At 37.2% G+C, this 14,952-nt stretch overlaps 1 protein-coding gene across 1 annotated transcript; it reads right to left on the bottom strand.

Moving 5' to 3' along the window:
* Positions 1–211: 211 nt before the first annotated feature.
* On the bottom strand, positions 212–14,669 carry LOC113092665 (fidgetin-like). The gene is made up of 3 exons (XM_026258371.1): positions 14,470–14,669; positions 13,512–13,689; positions 212–4,771 (listed from the first exon to the last, which is right to left on the bottom strand). The coding sequence occupies exons 2-3, from the start codon at positions 13,540–13,542 to the stop codon at positions 3,579–3,581; spliced, it is 1,224 nt and encodes a 407-aa protein (XP_026114156.1). The 5' UTR covers positions 13,543–13,689; positions 14,470–14,669; the 3' UTR covers positions 212–3,578.
* Between the last annotated feature and the right edge of the window lie 283 nt (positions 14,670–14,952).

The following is a 14,952-nucleotide window of genomic DNA, read 5'->3' as shown; positions in this document are numbered from 1 at the left end:
CCATAACCCAAACACTACCACTAAAAGAACTTGCTTCACACTTATATTTGTGCATTTCTAGCTTAAATGTTTACTTGAATGGTTATATTACTTGAACAGTATATTTTCACCCTAAAATGTGTTTTATCAAATTGAGCTGATGTCTGGGTTTGTCCAAAAAGTAAAACTCACATGTAGTGTTTCACATCCATTGAACACAGTAAACAAGGCCTTAAGATAAACATATTTAATTAGCAAATTGTTTACAATACTCCAAAATCATGAAAACAAACACAATAGAGTAGATTGAGAATATGGCAACACACGCTCTCTTTTTGACTGCAATAACTCACAACTTAGTTCTAAATGTAACTGTATTTTATATATTGTGAACATACGCTGTCAAATGCAAATGCAGAAAGGAGTCACTAACCACTATGTAAAAGTGGTATTAACACAGTGAAACATCATGTGTGGTTGTAATGCATCTTTAACACTAATTCCAGCACTCAGAAATACCGCACTCAGAAACACAGCTGTCCAAAGTTGTAATGTATACAGAAAAACTACAGTGAGTTTAGTGCACCATTACTGCAAACACTACAGGATTTCAGAGGGCCAAGGTTTTTTGTTTATGGCTGCAAAAGTGGTAATAAACTTTATGATATGCTTATGATTTAGTTTTCAACATCTCTCATTCCATGTCACCTATTCTCATCTCTGCTCTATGCAAGGATTATTTGAGAACCCATTACTACAGTTTGGTTACATCACATTCTGTAGACATACTCTTTCCCTAGTTAAAAAAAAAAAAATAATAATAATGAATAAATAAAATGTACAGAATAAGAGGGGTTTAATTTAAGGATTCTTACAACATTTTTCTAATTAGTCGAATATTTTGTTGGAAAGTTGTCAAAAATGGACAAATATCTCTGTTCCAAATCCTAGTGAGCTGCCTGGCTGCCTACATAGGCAGCATCCTAATAATTATGAAACCTCAAATGACTCATCAAAAACATTCAGTCAGAATGAAAAGAGACTAACACAGACTAACACAGTTAGTGATGTTAGCAAGCTAACAACTTCCACAACTTCATAACCACAAAAAATACATAGCTCAAAATATTAAGTAAAATTTGAATGCACAATGTTTCTGACGTTTGGAACAGCCATCATGTCGAGAGTGTGCTCACTAGGTTTAGGAACAGAGTTTTGCATAGAATGCTACAGACTACTGAATTTAGAACTATCTATTGAAACTATGTGACCAAAAAGGCAATCAAGCTTCTAAGTACCTTACTTCTAAAATCTTTATACCAAAACAACCCTACAGAAAATCTGCAGAGAGAATAAAACAGGAAAAAGTAAAACAAAAACCTTCAAATGACCACAATATAAAAACATGATGTGGAAGAAAACATTTCTCTTTAAAAATAAAGAAATATAAATGGCACTTTTAGCAAACAAATGGTTAAAGACTGCATGTGCTTTCATCTAGGCAATGATAAATGTGTGTAGTTGTGTAAGGAAAAGTGTTTATGTCCTAATCATGAATCAATCAATTCAACCTAAATATGATCAATCAATTAATAATTTACAATAACTTAAATAACTCTTACATTTTAGTTTTAAAGCTTGTTGTCAACAGGAAAGTTATGAACAGACTGAGCATGTGATAACACAGTAATAACACCGAAACAATGATGGACTCCATTGCAGAGTGTGATTCATCATCACGATTGAGGATTGTTCCGTTCAGTTCAGCCGACTTGGTTCAATTCACAATTCAATTTTGACCTGATGGATCTTTAAGAAGCCTTCTCAAGGAATTTTTTACATTTGTCTCTTGGAATGAAGCCAGTTCATCCTCCTGTATTGAAACTGGACAGAAATAAAACAGACAAAAAAGTATTCACACAGGGGGAGTGATTTTGGCTGAACATTTCCTTGTGATTTGGCTCCCACTCTGCTGCTTTGGTGATTGACTTTCATAAATAAGTATAATATCTTAATTCCCTTTGGTAGGTTTCACAAAGAAGGGAAAGGAAGTAAACAGAAAGATTTGTAGTGAGGTCAGCCAAACCTTTTTCCAGTGCTTGGGATAAAATAAACTCGACATTATTTAAAAAAATGCACAAAACCTTTAGTAAAGACAAACATGCAAAGTCATGTGCTCTCCTTCTCGCTGAGCATTTTCACACTTGGCCCTTAAGGCAATGTTTTATTTTTGGTGGCCAAGCAGGCCAAGACTGTCTCAGGAAGTGGCCGGAATAGTCTGAATTCCATTTGTTTTTATGTCTGCAGTAATGTTTCACTCAGTATGCTTATTTTTCAAGATAGTCTACAACATTTTTGAGACAACAGCAAAAATTGGTGGAAAAGACAGAACAGAACTACGACTGTTAATTACTGTTATCTACTATACATTTTGAATCAAACAGCAAGCTTTAAAGCTGCAGTTGGTCATTTTGTTTGGAATTATAAAAATAAAGATTTTTAATTCAAACATTCCCCTTCACTTGAAATTGGTCGGACAAACAAAAGTTTTGCCGCCAAATACACACCAATTGTTAAGCCAGTGCTGATCAGTTGGGACACTCAAACAAAGTTCCACGGAACAGCAGTGTTTACATTTTTTGGAAAGTAAACATATAAATAACTGACTGTTATCTCTGCATATTAAATGAAAAAAAAAAAAAACTACACACAGCAGCTTTAAGAACTTAAAGAACTGCAAAGACTTTTGCATAATGTTTCATTGAATGATCTTGTGTCATCTCTTAAAATGCAGCAGAAGTGCATACAAACTTATCAACAGACAAAAAACATTTTGCTTTGGACCGCCTGGTTTCAAGTCAATTGAATTGGGTTTTTCCTAAGAACGGTATGTGAAAACGCCCTCTTTTTCTCTTTTAGACACACAGGCATACGCCATCTATCTGACAGACACTTTCCTGAGGATTTATCTATCTCTCTCACACTCACACACATGGATTTTTTTAAACAATCAGGATTTATCAATTCTCCTGTGGAAAAAGGGGAACAGGATTTACTATTAAAGCTCACCACATAAATAACCATTACAAGGCCACAAACACACACACTCAGAATGTACACCATGGCAATATGGTCAACCAAAGCTAGTGTCCAACCACAACATCTGTTACGTTACTCCTTGTCCCCAATGCAGCCACAACACATCCATTAGACATATAAATTCCCTTGATGTACTCTCCTATCTCTCAGAATGAAGGATCAAACTCTTTGCATCCCTCTCAGATGTGTCCGTCGTGGAGGATATACTGGTCTGTCCATTCCTATCAAAGTGAGGAGGTCAGTTTCTCACAATGACATTAAGCTCAGCTTGGAGGTGCATAAACATTATTGTCCTCTTTCCAGAATGGAAAAACCAATCCCTTCTTGTCTAATGTAGAGACCTCCTTGGCAGAATTACCCTGCTGCACCTGCATTTTGAGGCCCTTGCATCGAACCCTAACACTATGGCTTTAAGCAAGTCCCTCTACCTCCAATCCACCAGGGGGAGCACTCACACTTTATCAGCTCAAGCACTTCTGGTTGAGTGTGAGCACATCCGTTCAAGGTGTGTTTGTGTCAAGGCAGAGATGTTGATGAGAAGTGACAACAGATGTTGAGGTAGATGGGAAGTGTTGTCCAGATGTACCATTGTTCCGTCCACTCATGGCTACCGTGAGAGTCTCCAAGTTTCTTAAAGAGTCTCCATGATTAGCTGGCTTGAAGGATGAAGTTGTTACATCAGCCGCTCGGTTGAACCCATTTTGCTTGTCCACCGCTTCATCTCCTGAAGGTCTGTATAGGGGGCTGCCTTCAGACCTAGAGTCTGAATTAGAGTTGCCACCAAAGTCAAACTCCTCAAACACTCCAATCTCGCTTTGAGTTGATGGGTAATATGATTTTGAAAGGCTGCTAGCACTTGGGGCATCACTTTCAGAGACACTGGTGGCTGGGTATGAGTATCCTACAGCTGGAAGAGTGTTATGAGGAGTTATACCTGCAGATAGGTACGCCGAAGGAGGAGGTGGAGGACTGTAGCCAGCAGGAAGAATGGCCTGTGAGGGGTAACGGGTGTTAGGGTAACTGTATGTAGCTAGGTTTGGTGAGGTGTTAGCACTGTAGGTTGATACCAGACTGGCATGGGAAGGGGTAGGGTGGAAAAGGGAGCCACCATAAGTGCCTACGGGCTGCAGGAAGGGAGTGCTGTAGGGAGTGCTGCTGTACTCCTGATTTCCAGTCTGAGTGTTACAACTGATGCTGGAGAAACAAGGCTCCGGAAGATTCCCGCTGCCTATAACTGGTGAGTTACACGCACTGACAGACACATCCATCACACTGAGTGGTGCTTTGGGAAGAAGCTCAGGGACGCAACCTAACGGAGGGTAGACACTCTCCAGCCAAGGCTCTGCCTCCACCTTCCGTCCATTAAGAAGGGGCGGGCCGTTATTCACAACACCAGGTCCCCTAACGCTAACGGAAATGGCTGTGTCTGGATATCCCATAAGTCCACTCTCACAGGGTAGATCCAGAATGGCAGAATATCTCTCTGCATACCTCTTGAGCAGGTTAGAAGCGGTCAGAGCTGAAATGTCATCGTTTGCCCACGAATGTTGATACGCTGCAGCTGAGGTCGAACCTGTTAGCCTTGGATCCCTAAGTGCTTCGATCTTACGCCCTGGTGAACGAGTGGTGGAGGTGATGTCATAGTGTTGCTCCGCCCACTGGGACTGCTCAGGGCTCCACTGCATGGTCACGCCTGCCAGTGAAAAAAATGTATGTCAAATCAAACTCATGAAAATTCATAAAAATCTGAAACATAAATAACATATGTCATATCATATCTATAATATGATATTTCTGTTAAAAGAAAAATCATATTAATCATATTAATTATTGAACCTTATTTCCATCGTAATATAAATTAAGTGTGCTACAAAAACACCACTGAGAGAAAATGTGAGCAATTTAGATTAATTTAACGTTATTAGAAAATTACCAGATCCAGATAATGACCAATTCTGCATAATCATCTTGTCAAAAAAACATAAGCACAAAAATTAATAATGATATTAAATATTCAAATGAAAGACAACTGAAAATGGCTTTCACATTCTTTTTTGAGGCATACAATAGCATCTCTGAGCTGTTTTATGGTCTGTAGATTGACAGTGAAGTTTAAATTCAGCTGTGTACTTGAATCACCCCCCCCCCACCAGACACATACACACACACACACACACACACACACACCAAGAATAGTGCTGATGATATCATTACGGTCTGATACTGGGATATAGCAGAAGGCTTCTTCTCAAGTGAATAAAATAAAAGCTCTTTAATGTAATCAAGGAACCTCATATTACACTCTCTCTGTCTCTTTCTCAGTTTCACTGACTCACACACACCACGCGGGAACATAATATTTCAGCATACTGTAATAACGACTGATCAATAATGTAGCTCTCGGCATTAGCAACTGAACCCCCGACAACAGATGTTACCCCTAAATATACTGTATCTCTGTCATTTCAGCTTCACACATAAACTCCTCCACCAAAATTTTAGTTTGTGAAACAAAGAGCTTTTCTTCTGCATCGAACTTTGACATATGGCTGTACAGAGGGAGAAGGAAAAAAAAAGAACAGAGAGATAATGTCCTTAAGCTATAAAATACAACACATAAAATACTTCTAAGATGAAGAAACATAAGATTTTTCTGACTTTGCAAGTACTGTGGATAAGCACATCGAAAACAATCCAATGTTTTGTCGAAATGAAATAAAGAAAGAGACATATATTCCATATTACAGCAGATGGATATTGATTTTGGGCTGATTTACATGTTCTATCCATCTCAATTAAAAAACTGCCCAATTAAATTCAATTCTATCAAGCAGCAAATCCTCCTGATCGATACATGCAACTTGAGGTCATTCAGCGTTCTCTCATGGGAAAAGACTGGACTTACTGCAAACACACACGCACACACACACACACACACACACACACACACACATACAAGAGGAGGAGCAACTCTCACCGTTTCCCTGGAAAGACTTTAACAGACAAGATAAATTAGGAGGTTGAAAGTAACTCATCACACACACAATAGCTTTAACTGTTAAAAATTAAAGTTGTATAGTTTAGCACACACTTAACCAAAGCGACTTACAATACTGGGTATAAATCACACTAATGGCTATTAGCAGGACAGGTGGCTGAGAAATAGTAGGATAAAAGAAGAAAAGCACAATAAAATGACAAATTATTAAAAGCAATATCAATAACACATATGAAAGAGCTAAAGATGTCTTTTAACAACCTAACTGCTTTTTTCTCTTTTAAAGATTGAGGGTAGTGAGACATTATAGCAGTCATTAATTCTCAAAGGGATAGTTCACCCAAAAATGAAAATTTTATGTTTATCTGCTTACCCCCAGGGTATTCAAGATTTAGGTGACTTAGTTTTCTCAGCAGAACACAAACAAAGATTTTTGACACAAACTGCTGCAGTCTGTCAGTCTTATAATGGAAGTGGATGGGAACCACTGCTAAAACATACAATAACACTAAATAAAAACCATAAAATCAAATTTAATCCTGCAGCTCGTGATGATACATTGATGTGTAAATTCACAAAGCGATCAGTCTGTACAATTAACTGAACAGTATTAATATAAGTTTTTTTCTTCCTCTGATTCACACAATGTCTGGACTGTTAGAACTCTCCTGAGCTCGTTTTCAGCAGCAGGTGTATGAGTTATCTTCTTCTTGCTTTATGGCCGATTGCAGACTTATAAGTGCCTCATTACCACTACCTATCTCTCAAGTGGACCATTGCTCTCCTAATTGAGATTGTAGATAAAGTTTAAATACTCCACTTGAGAGATAGGTGGCGGTGATGCACTTATAAGTCTGCGATCCACCATAAAGCAAGAAGAAGAAGATACATCAGGAGACTGCAGCTGAAAAAAAATCTTTGTTTGTGTTCTACTGAAGAAACAAAGTCAACTACATCTTGGATGCCCTGGGGGTAAGCAGATAAACATGAAATTTTCATTTTTGGGTGACCTATCCCTTTAAATACTTGCCTACTGTATAAAAGAATTGTAAATTCAGAAAACTAGATCGGTGAATAAGATGTTTGTAAAAAACAGAAGAGAAAAAGTTTTGTTTAACAGATATTTCTTCAGTGTAAGTCTATGGATTTTTTTTAATTTACATTTATGTATTTGGATTGCCTAGCAATCGAATCCATGACACTGACAATGCTCTAGCCAAAATATACTGTTTGAGCTACAGGATGTCCAGTTGCTTGTAAAAGTGATGACACACCTGTCCTCAACAAGCCACTCGATTTACACGTTTAAAGGTTTACACGTCAAAGTGGGTTTGTTAAAATGCCTAACACTGAGAAAGAACAATTGCAAAAACCGAGACTGACTATAAAACAACCTTAGAGGATGAACATGTTGTCTAAAATAAAGCCTCAGAAACAACATCAGTCAAACCTCTTGAAATGAGAGCAGAAATTCCCAAAACAGTTCATGAAGTGTTCTTCAAAAAAAAAAAAAAAAAAAAAAAAAACCCTACCTTCAACTCTTTTACAATACAAAGTACTATGCATCATGGAGAGGGCTATTTAAATCTGAAAACTAAATATATTCACTGGCTGTGTTTTCCTACATAACATCCGCACCAGAGTCTAAAGCCAAAAGCGATATGTTGTAAAGTCCCATATTAGCTGCAGTTTGCTGGAATGTTCTCTCAAATGCTGTCTTTTTGTTGTACTCTACAGAACTACCTGGACAATCCCATTAGCCGCAAAGCTGCTGATCTAGTGTGTGTGTACTTTTGTGTGTGTAAAAGAGTGTGTGCTGGTGCTTTAGAGAATGACTTTCTGTTGTTCCAGTATACCCCATGGCTACAAATCCTCCGGAGAAGGACCATCACACACACACACACACACACACAGAGCAATTTTTAAAACAATGCTCCATACTTTAAAGGCAGACATTTCATTAGCTGGTTTTAGAGGAAGGGATCTTCACTTCACTGACTGAAAATTTGTTAGTTGAGCTGTAGCGTCTCTTTAAACAACTGTGCGTAAATGCATATAGACTACTATTTACAGCCAGAAGCACATCGACAGACAGATAGACTCACTTCTCCTAAGTGAAATCTCAGGTTACTCCAGCAGCAAAATCAATACGTCACACAGGCTCACACACACACACACACACTGCTTCCATAAAATGCTTTTATTGAGTAATTAAACAGCCATTACTGTCGCCAACAGCAAAATAGTAAAACGGATAAAGCCCTTCAAACAGGATCGCAGAAAAAATACGTACCCACTCATACACACACAATCTAATCCAAACCACTGACTTCTGTACCTGCTGAAGTACAAATTCCTATGGGTTCCTGACTTCAAGTCTTTCACAAACACAAAACAAAGAACCACAAAAATACCCAATTCTGTCTTTAGGGGAAAAAGGCACTAGTGTACAGAATTGAATGATTATATTAAAGGTGTATTTCGCTCAAAAATTAACCTTATGTTGTTCCAGACCTATATGATTTTCAAAATTTTGGTATTACTGATATCACACCGATCTGACATTATATTAATACAATATATTAAAAAATGAATGAGATTTGAGAGTTGCGTCAATCAATAATGAATAATAAATAATAGTACGTTTGTCATTTCAATACACAAAGTAATCTGGCTTCAGTATAGCCATTTGGACTAATTATCATTCTTTTGCTAATTTTTGAAGTTTAAAAGCCCATGGTCACTATTCCCGTTCATTGTATGGACAAGAGCAGCATGAACATTCTTCTTAGTTTCTTCGTATATATTCCAAAGAAGAAAGAAAGTAATATGGGGTTTGGAACAATTCGAGAATGAGTAAATGATGACAAATTTTTAATTTTCAAGTGAGTTATCCCAATACAGTATAACATTCTTCTATTTATGCTGTTTACTCCTCAAGACATAAGCCTCACGAGCCACAGTACTGTATAGACCATATTATCCATCTAAAAATAAAACAGAAAATACATTTGATACAAAACCACACTCTCTTTTTCTTGACACAAAGGGCATGCTTTTCAGTGTGTGTGTGTTAGCTGGTGTGAACAGTTCTCCTGTTGTGCCAGGCTGTTTGACCATTGTAAGAGTGGCAGGGTGGAAGCCCTCTAATTCTTCTTTAATGTGAATGAGCCATTCACTCTCTTCAAAACGCCTGACTTTCAGCCCTGGCCTGCTGAGTGTTGCAATAGAGAGAAAGAGGGAAAAGAAAGAGAGGGAGGTGCAGAGAAGTATGACAGAACGTAGCCTCAGCAGCGGAAGGTCTATGAACATTTTAACTCAGAGATTGAAACCTTTGTTTTGTAAAATCACTTTAAAATGACGCAGATAGGGTTAGAGACCATTAAATTAAAACTTTAAGGTGAAACCAGCAGTAACATGCAGCTCCAGTCTGATCGACTCCTGTATGCAAGTGGGTGCAATTTTCAAAAAAGGTCAAAATTCTTAAGACTCCAAAGGACTTTAAGTGAAAACAAAGAATAAATAGGTGCAACAATATTTCAACCTCCAACACAAGAATAAACTTGAATACACTTAAATGCCAAATTTCAAAGCTGGTACAAACATATTCACACCTCTATGATTGTTTGCATGTATATTTGGAGATGAGTTTCCGAAAAGAGAATTACAATGAATTCTGTTGTCTTCTTTTGTTGTCATTTTAAAACTAGATCTTCCTCTGAAACTGTTTGAAAAACTGTATTCAGTGGGTCAGTTGGCGTTCAATTGGATCACATTATTATATAAAATCTTATCTCAATTACCAAATAGATATTAAGATGTTGCTTTAGTAAATTGGTATGTAATGGCCACTTTTCACCTTCAAGTCAGTTTCCAATCGATAAAATCAAGACTCATCCTACATTTTTCCTGTTAATTATCCTGTTTCACTTGGACTGAAAAGTATAAACACTAGGTTTGAAGCACTTTAAAAAAACTTTATTTGCATGAGCATCCCTGGTTCAACTAAAGGAGTGTATTTTGGGACAGGACTATGTGTTGAAAGTGTTCTGGAAACCTGTTTCAAAACAGTCATCATTTTGCAATTCTCTTTGGTGACAGTAGTGGCATAGAAATCTGACACTTTAACTTTGATTCAAGTGAATCAGTCTGAATCAAACATTAAAGAGAGACATTCACAGCAAAAAAAAAACATGATAAATTCAATCTAAGACAGACAAGGCAACTCTTTTCTTTCACGTCCTCACTCTTCTCTTTTCTGCAGATAGATTATTTAAAACCTCCATAAAAGACATAGCAAGGGCTTAAATCACATTCATATCTCTCTAAACGAGAGACGAACGCCTCGCATGTCAATGACCAATTCAATTCCACACGCCATTTTCCTCTGCTAATTAACACAGTAGCGTGTTCATTTACAGACACAATGCAGAGCACTGGGCCGGGGCAGGCTGGGCGGCCGCATGCCGTCTGCTGCTGACATCGGCCTTTAATAGGGCTTTAGCATATTAAACAGCTCAATCATCTCTCCTATGCACGCATACACACTCAGACTGGATGGATGCACTAGTTGTAATAGGGACAGATATGAGAGAAATGAGAAAGTATGTGAGAAAGTCTTCATTAGTCACTCAAAGACACTTTCCTCTTGTCGCTAAATATCTTTAGATGTGTGAAAGAAGGAACTGAGCTGGAGGGATGAAGAGGTGAAAGAGGAAAAAAAGTGGTGTTAGATGTAAAGGATAGAGGGATAATTTCATCACGAACACTGTCAGCACTAAACTTTTACCATAATCTGACTGTCAAAAAGAAGGAGGGGCCGACAGACAGGAGAGGAAGCTGAGAATTAATGAGATACTATGTGTTCATTTTATATATAATTTTTTTGTAAAAAAAAAAGGGGGGGGGGGGTTGTTTACCAACTGTCTGAGTAACTGAACACTAAAATGTTTTTGCAAGTGTGTCAGCTCAGAATGTTCAGGCAACACACTTTCACTAACAACATTTGCTTACTTACAGAACTAGCTGCTTACACAAGCCGGTGATCTGGATATAAAATATATGACATATTGACTTCTAAAGCTTATTTTTGTAATGCGTACTAAAGGTAATGTAATAATGTTATGGCATAAATGACATTTTTATATAAATACATTTTAAATTTACTGACCACAATAGGCTTAATTAAACTGGATGATTATCTAAAAACTGAAATTAGATGAATTAGTTTTCTTTTCTTATATATATATAAATATCACAATTAATCAATTATAAAGGATTTCACTAATCAAGATGTTTCTTCATTTGTTTTTCTTATTGAAAACAAAACATATGTTCTGTAGAATATTAGTTTATAGGTTATTAAATGTCCTCAATATCACTTTCCATCCTGTTAGTCTTTTGCAATATCCGTTTAGTTAACAAAAGCCAGTTCCTTAATTACATCATCCTACAGGAAGTGTAGGGAAAACAACAAGCACAAAAAAGCAGTAAGTATCAGCAATGGACTTCATATTGGCCATCACGCTCAATTCCTCACAGAAAACAAACATTTACATTTTTTAAAATGCAGAATTCAAGGTATGACCCTAGTCTTCTACATTTAAATGAATAGGTCTCAAAAAAGCCTCTGCTTAACAATAATTAAGGCCTCTGACATACAAACACACACTTCATAAAATACTGAGCATATTTCATGAAGACTACCATGATATTTATACACTACCATGGCCATATCTGTGTCTTGAACAATTTGTAAGCAATTAAAGGATTTAAAATGATTTAAGGGGATAAATAAAAAAAGAACATACAAGAACCAGAATTTATTGTAAAGACATGCATTTGAAAAGGGCTGTCAAATGATTAATCGTGATTAATCGCATCCAAAACAAAGGTTTTTGCGTGAGTACTGTGTATATTATATATACACACACATACACATGCATGTATATATTTAAGAAAAATATGTTATGTCTGTATTTATACAAATATAATAAATATACAGACATATATTATGTAAACAGAAACTTTTATTTTGGATGTGATTAATCGTTTGACAGCACTAATTTGAACTATATGATAAATTCTGACTGAAATTGTGTAGATGGCATCACAGGATAATTATATGCTGTATGTCATTTTGATTTAATTAATCATATATATATATATATATATATATATATATATATATATATATATATATATATATATATATATATATATATATATATATATATATATTACACGAATGTTGTTAGCCATTGACAAGTGCACACAATCAGGCAATTTAGCCATATCTCATTGTAATATCTCATGTATGGTTTTTAAAGTCTGAAACACTATAACCTCACACAAACCTGTTGACGTAATCAGATTTAAGTAGCCTAATTCATGATTTGATCGATTTATAAACATTTCAAATATCTAAGAGTCAAAGACCACTTCAAATATCCTCACAATTGTTTTCAACGTTTCACTAAATTTGTAGGACATTAAAAAAAAACAGCTAAACCTGAAGTCTACACACAAGCAGAACAATAAAAGACAATGTCACTCATTGATTTATGTTACCCAGTTGGCAATCTGAAAGTATAGTAAGAAACACACGCACATGGTAGTTTAACTGTCCATTTCTAATTCACCAATGGCCATCAAACTTGTGATTTATTGTGTGACTTGCTCAGTGTCACAACAATCAGACAGATAAACAACCCCTCATACAGACAGACAAGTCGACAGCTCTGACTGAGAGGCAGACACACAGACAGACAAAGAGAGACAAGGGGAACACTGGAATATTTGAAAATGAAGTGTTGTCATTTCGCAATACATCTGAGTCCAAATTATGCACATCTAACTAACCGCGCCACTGTGCGCTCACGGCTGATTTCCCGCCAGAATCCCATCACAGCGCGAGCGTTTATTACGCGCTCGTGCAGCAGCCGCTCTGCCCGCGCGCCCGACTGGAGCTACAGCGCTACATGATTGCGGTCTGTAACCTCCAATCTCAACTATCCTTCCCCTGACGCGAGCCAGGAAAATGCTATCATATCACTGAAAACCAATCACGCCCTGTATGAATGAAATATCCGAATGAGAAACAGATTGGGGGGAAAACGTTTAAGTAGGAAAATACAGATTGTAAAAGGTGAGGAGAAGAGGTAAGATTTAGAATGTTCTAACACTTATTTAAGAGAGCTGTTGTTTTCGTAGTGTCTCCGCTTTGAATCCATCCTGGGTCATATCACGATCCCATTACCCTCTTTTCATGGGCCTGTACTTTCTTTTAATTTCTGCCAAGCAATAATTAAAATAACTACTACATGCATGCGTATGATTGAGATTTGACGGTAAAAAAAAACATTCAAATGATTGATACAAAAATATAGCTTAATAGAAATACTGCATTAACAACCAAAACAGAGAAATGACCTACCATATACACCGCTGATCATATTGCTTGACATCAGCTAGATGATTGAGAGAGACAGAAATGAGTGAAAGGTTCACTTCAGCGATTTCCCCAAAGCGTAGAGAAAGACTTTCCAGTGGGTTAAGTTGAAGGACACGCTCCACATGCAAATAAAGTGTTTTAAGCGGACAGGAATCCCAAACTGTGGAGAAAGAAAGAAGTGATGAACATAATGCAGCAGCAAAATGTTTACAAGTAAACGTATAGGCCTATGTTAATTAGTATGGGTTAGGCTAGTCTTATTTATTTAACGTTCCCATTTCCCCCAAAACTTTTTTTTAAATAGCTATTAACATTTTACGCAAATATTATGCACTCTAATAGTCAGGTAAATCCTGAATATTTATTTCTATTTAGCTATTTTTTAAAACAAGATATAAACGTAGCCTTTTATTTAGGATGTTACATTTTAGACCATTTTTTTATTGGTAATTAGATTTTACAGATAGGCTAAGTGTGCTATTTAGTTGATAAGTATTCAATCTGACTGAAATGCCAATTATATAATATTTTGTTTGTCACTCTGGATTGCTTTGGTAATGCTATTCTGGAATATTCTTGCAAAAGAAACAACATTGATATAATAGCTAAAGTGAGATTTCTACATGAAGTCCGAGATCATATTGAATTGTGCTGATGGGTAAGAACGTCTCTCTGTCATTCTCGCCTGGACACACAACACACACACGGATTAATGCTGCCTAATTATAAAACTCTTCTCCATTAATAAAACTTCTTGCCTTGTGCTCAAACTATCATAATTTCACGCTATTTAGAGTCCCGTTGAACAAAGATTGCGCGCTATGTTTTGCTCGGGCCTGTGTCCGAGTGTCCAAGCGCTCTGTCCGTGCTGTGGCATGGCCCCTCTCTCTCTCCGGTACAAACGGACAGCTGGTGGACACAAATAAAGTGAAAGATTTACCTGTTCTGCGCCGGAGAACGGCAACAGCGTCCAGCTGTGCTGCTGAGAACGGGGGATGAGGGCTACTCCGAGTCGGTGATGTTCTGGAATGCTTCCAAGTCAGGGCTGGAGAGACTGACCACAATAGAAATACTGACCACATCTACTGCCATGTTGGAATTCCAGAACCTCACGCCAGCTGCCGAAAAGAAAGCGGAGAAGCTTCATCTCCTACTGCGCATGTGCTTGCGCTCCAACTGAGAGTCCAGTTTCTCTCTCTCTCTCTCTCTCTCTCACACACACACACACACACACACACACACACACACAAACACACGCGCACACACCTAGTAGGCTGAATCATGTTAAACACTACCAAAGCTAGCGGGTTTAAACATCCTTTGGGAATTAACTTAACTATACAAATATAAATTTGTTTATGGCAAAGGACAACATTCGCTGATGTTGTACACAAAGAAAGGGCGGGAAGTCCTTGAAAACAAC

The sequence above is a fragment of the Carassius auratus genome, chromosome 6 (assembly GCF_003368295.1).
Source record: "Carassius auratus strain Wakin chromosome 6, ASM336829v1, whole genome shotgun sequence".
In the NCBI taxonomy this organism is placed as follows: Eukaryota; Metazoa; Chordata; class Actinopteri; order Cypriniformes; family Cyprinidae; genus Carassius; species Carassius auratus.
This window is presented reverse-complemented; position numbering and strand designations above follow the sequence as displayed.

Excerpts from the sequence above, each read along its gene's own strand:
- LOC113092665 (XM_026258371.1), bottom strand. The coding sequence starts at position 13,542 with ATGTCAAGCAATATGATCAGCGGTGTATATG. Across the intron at positions 4,772-13,511 it reads TATGATCAGCGGTGTATATG|GCGTGACCATGCAGTGGAGC; the intron begins GTAGGTCATTTC and ends TTTCACTGGCAG.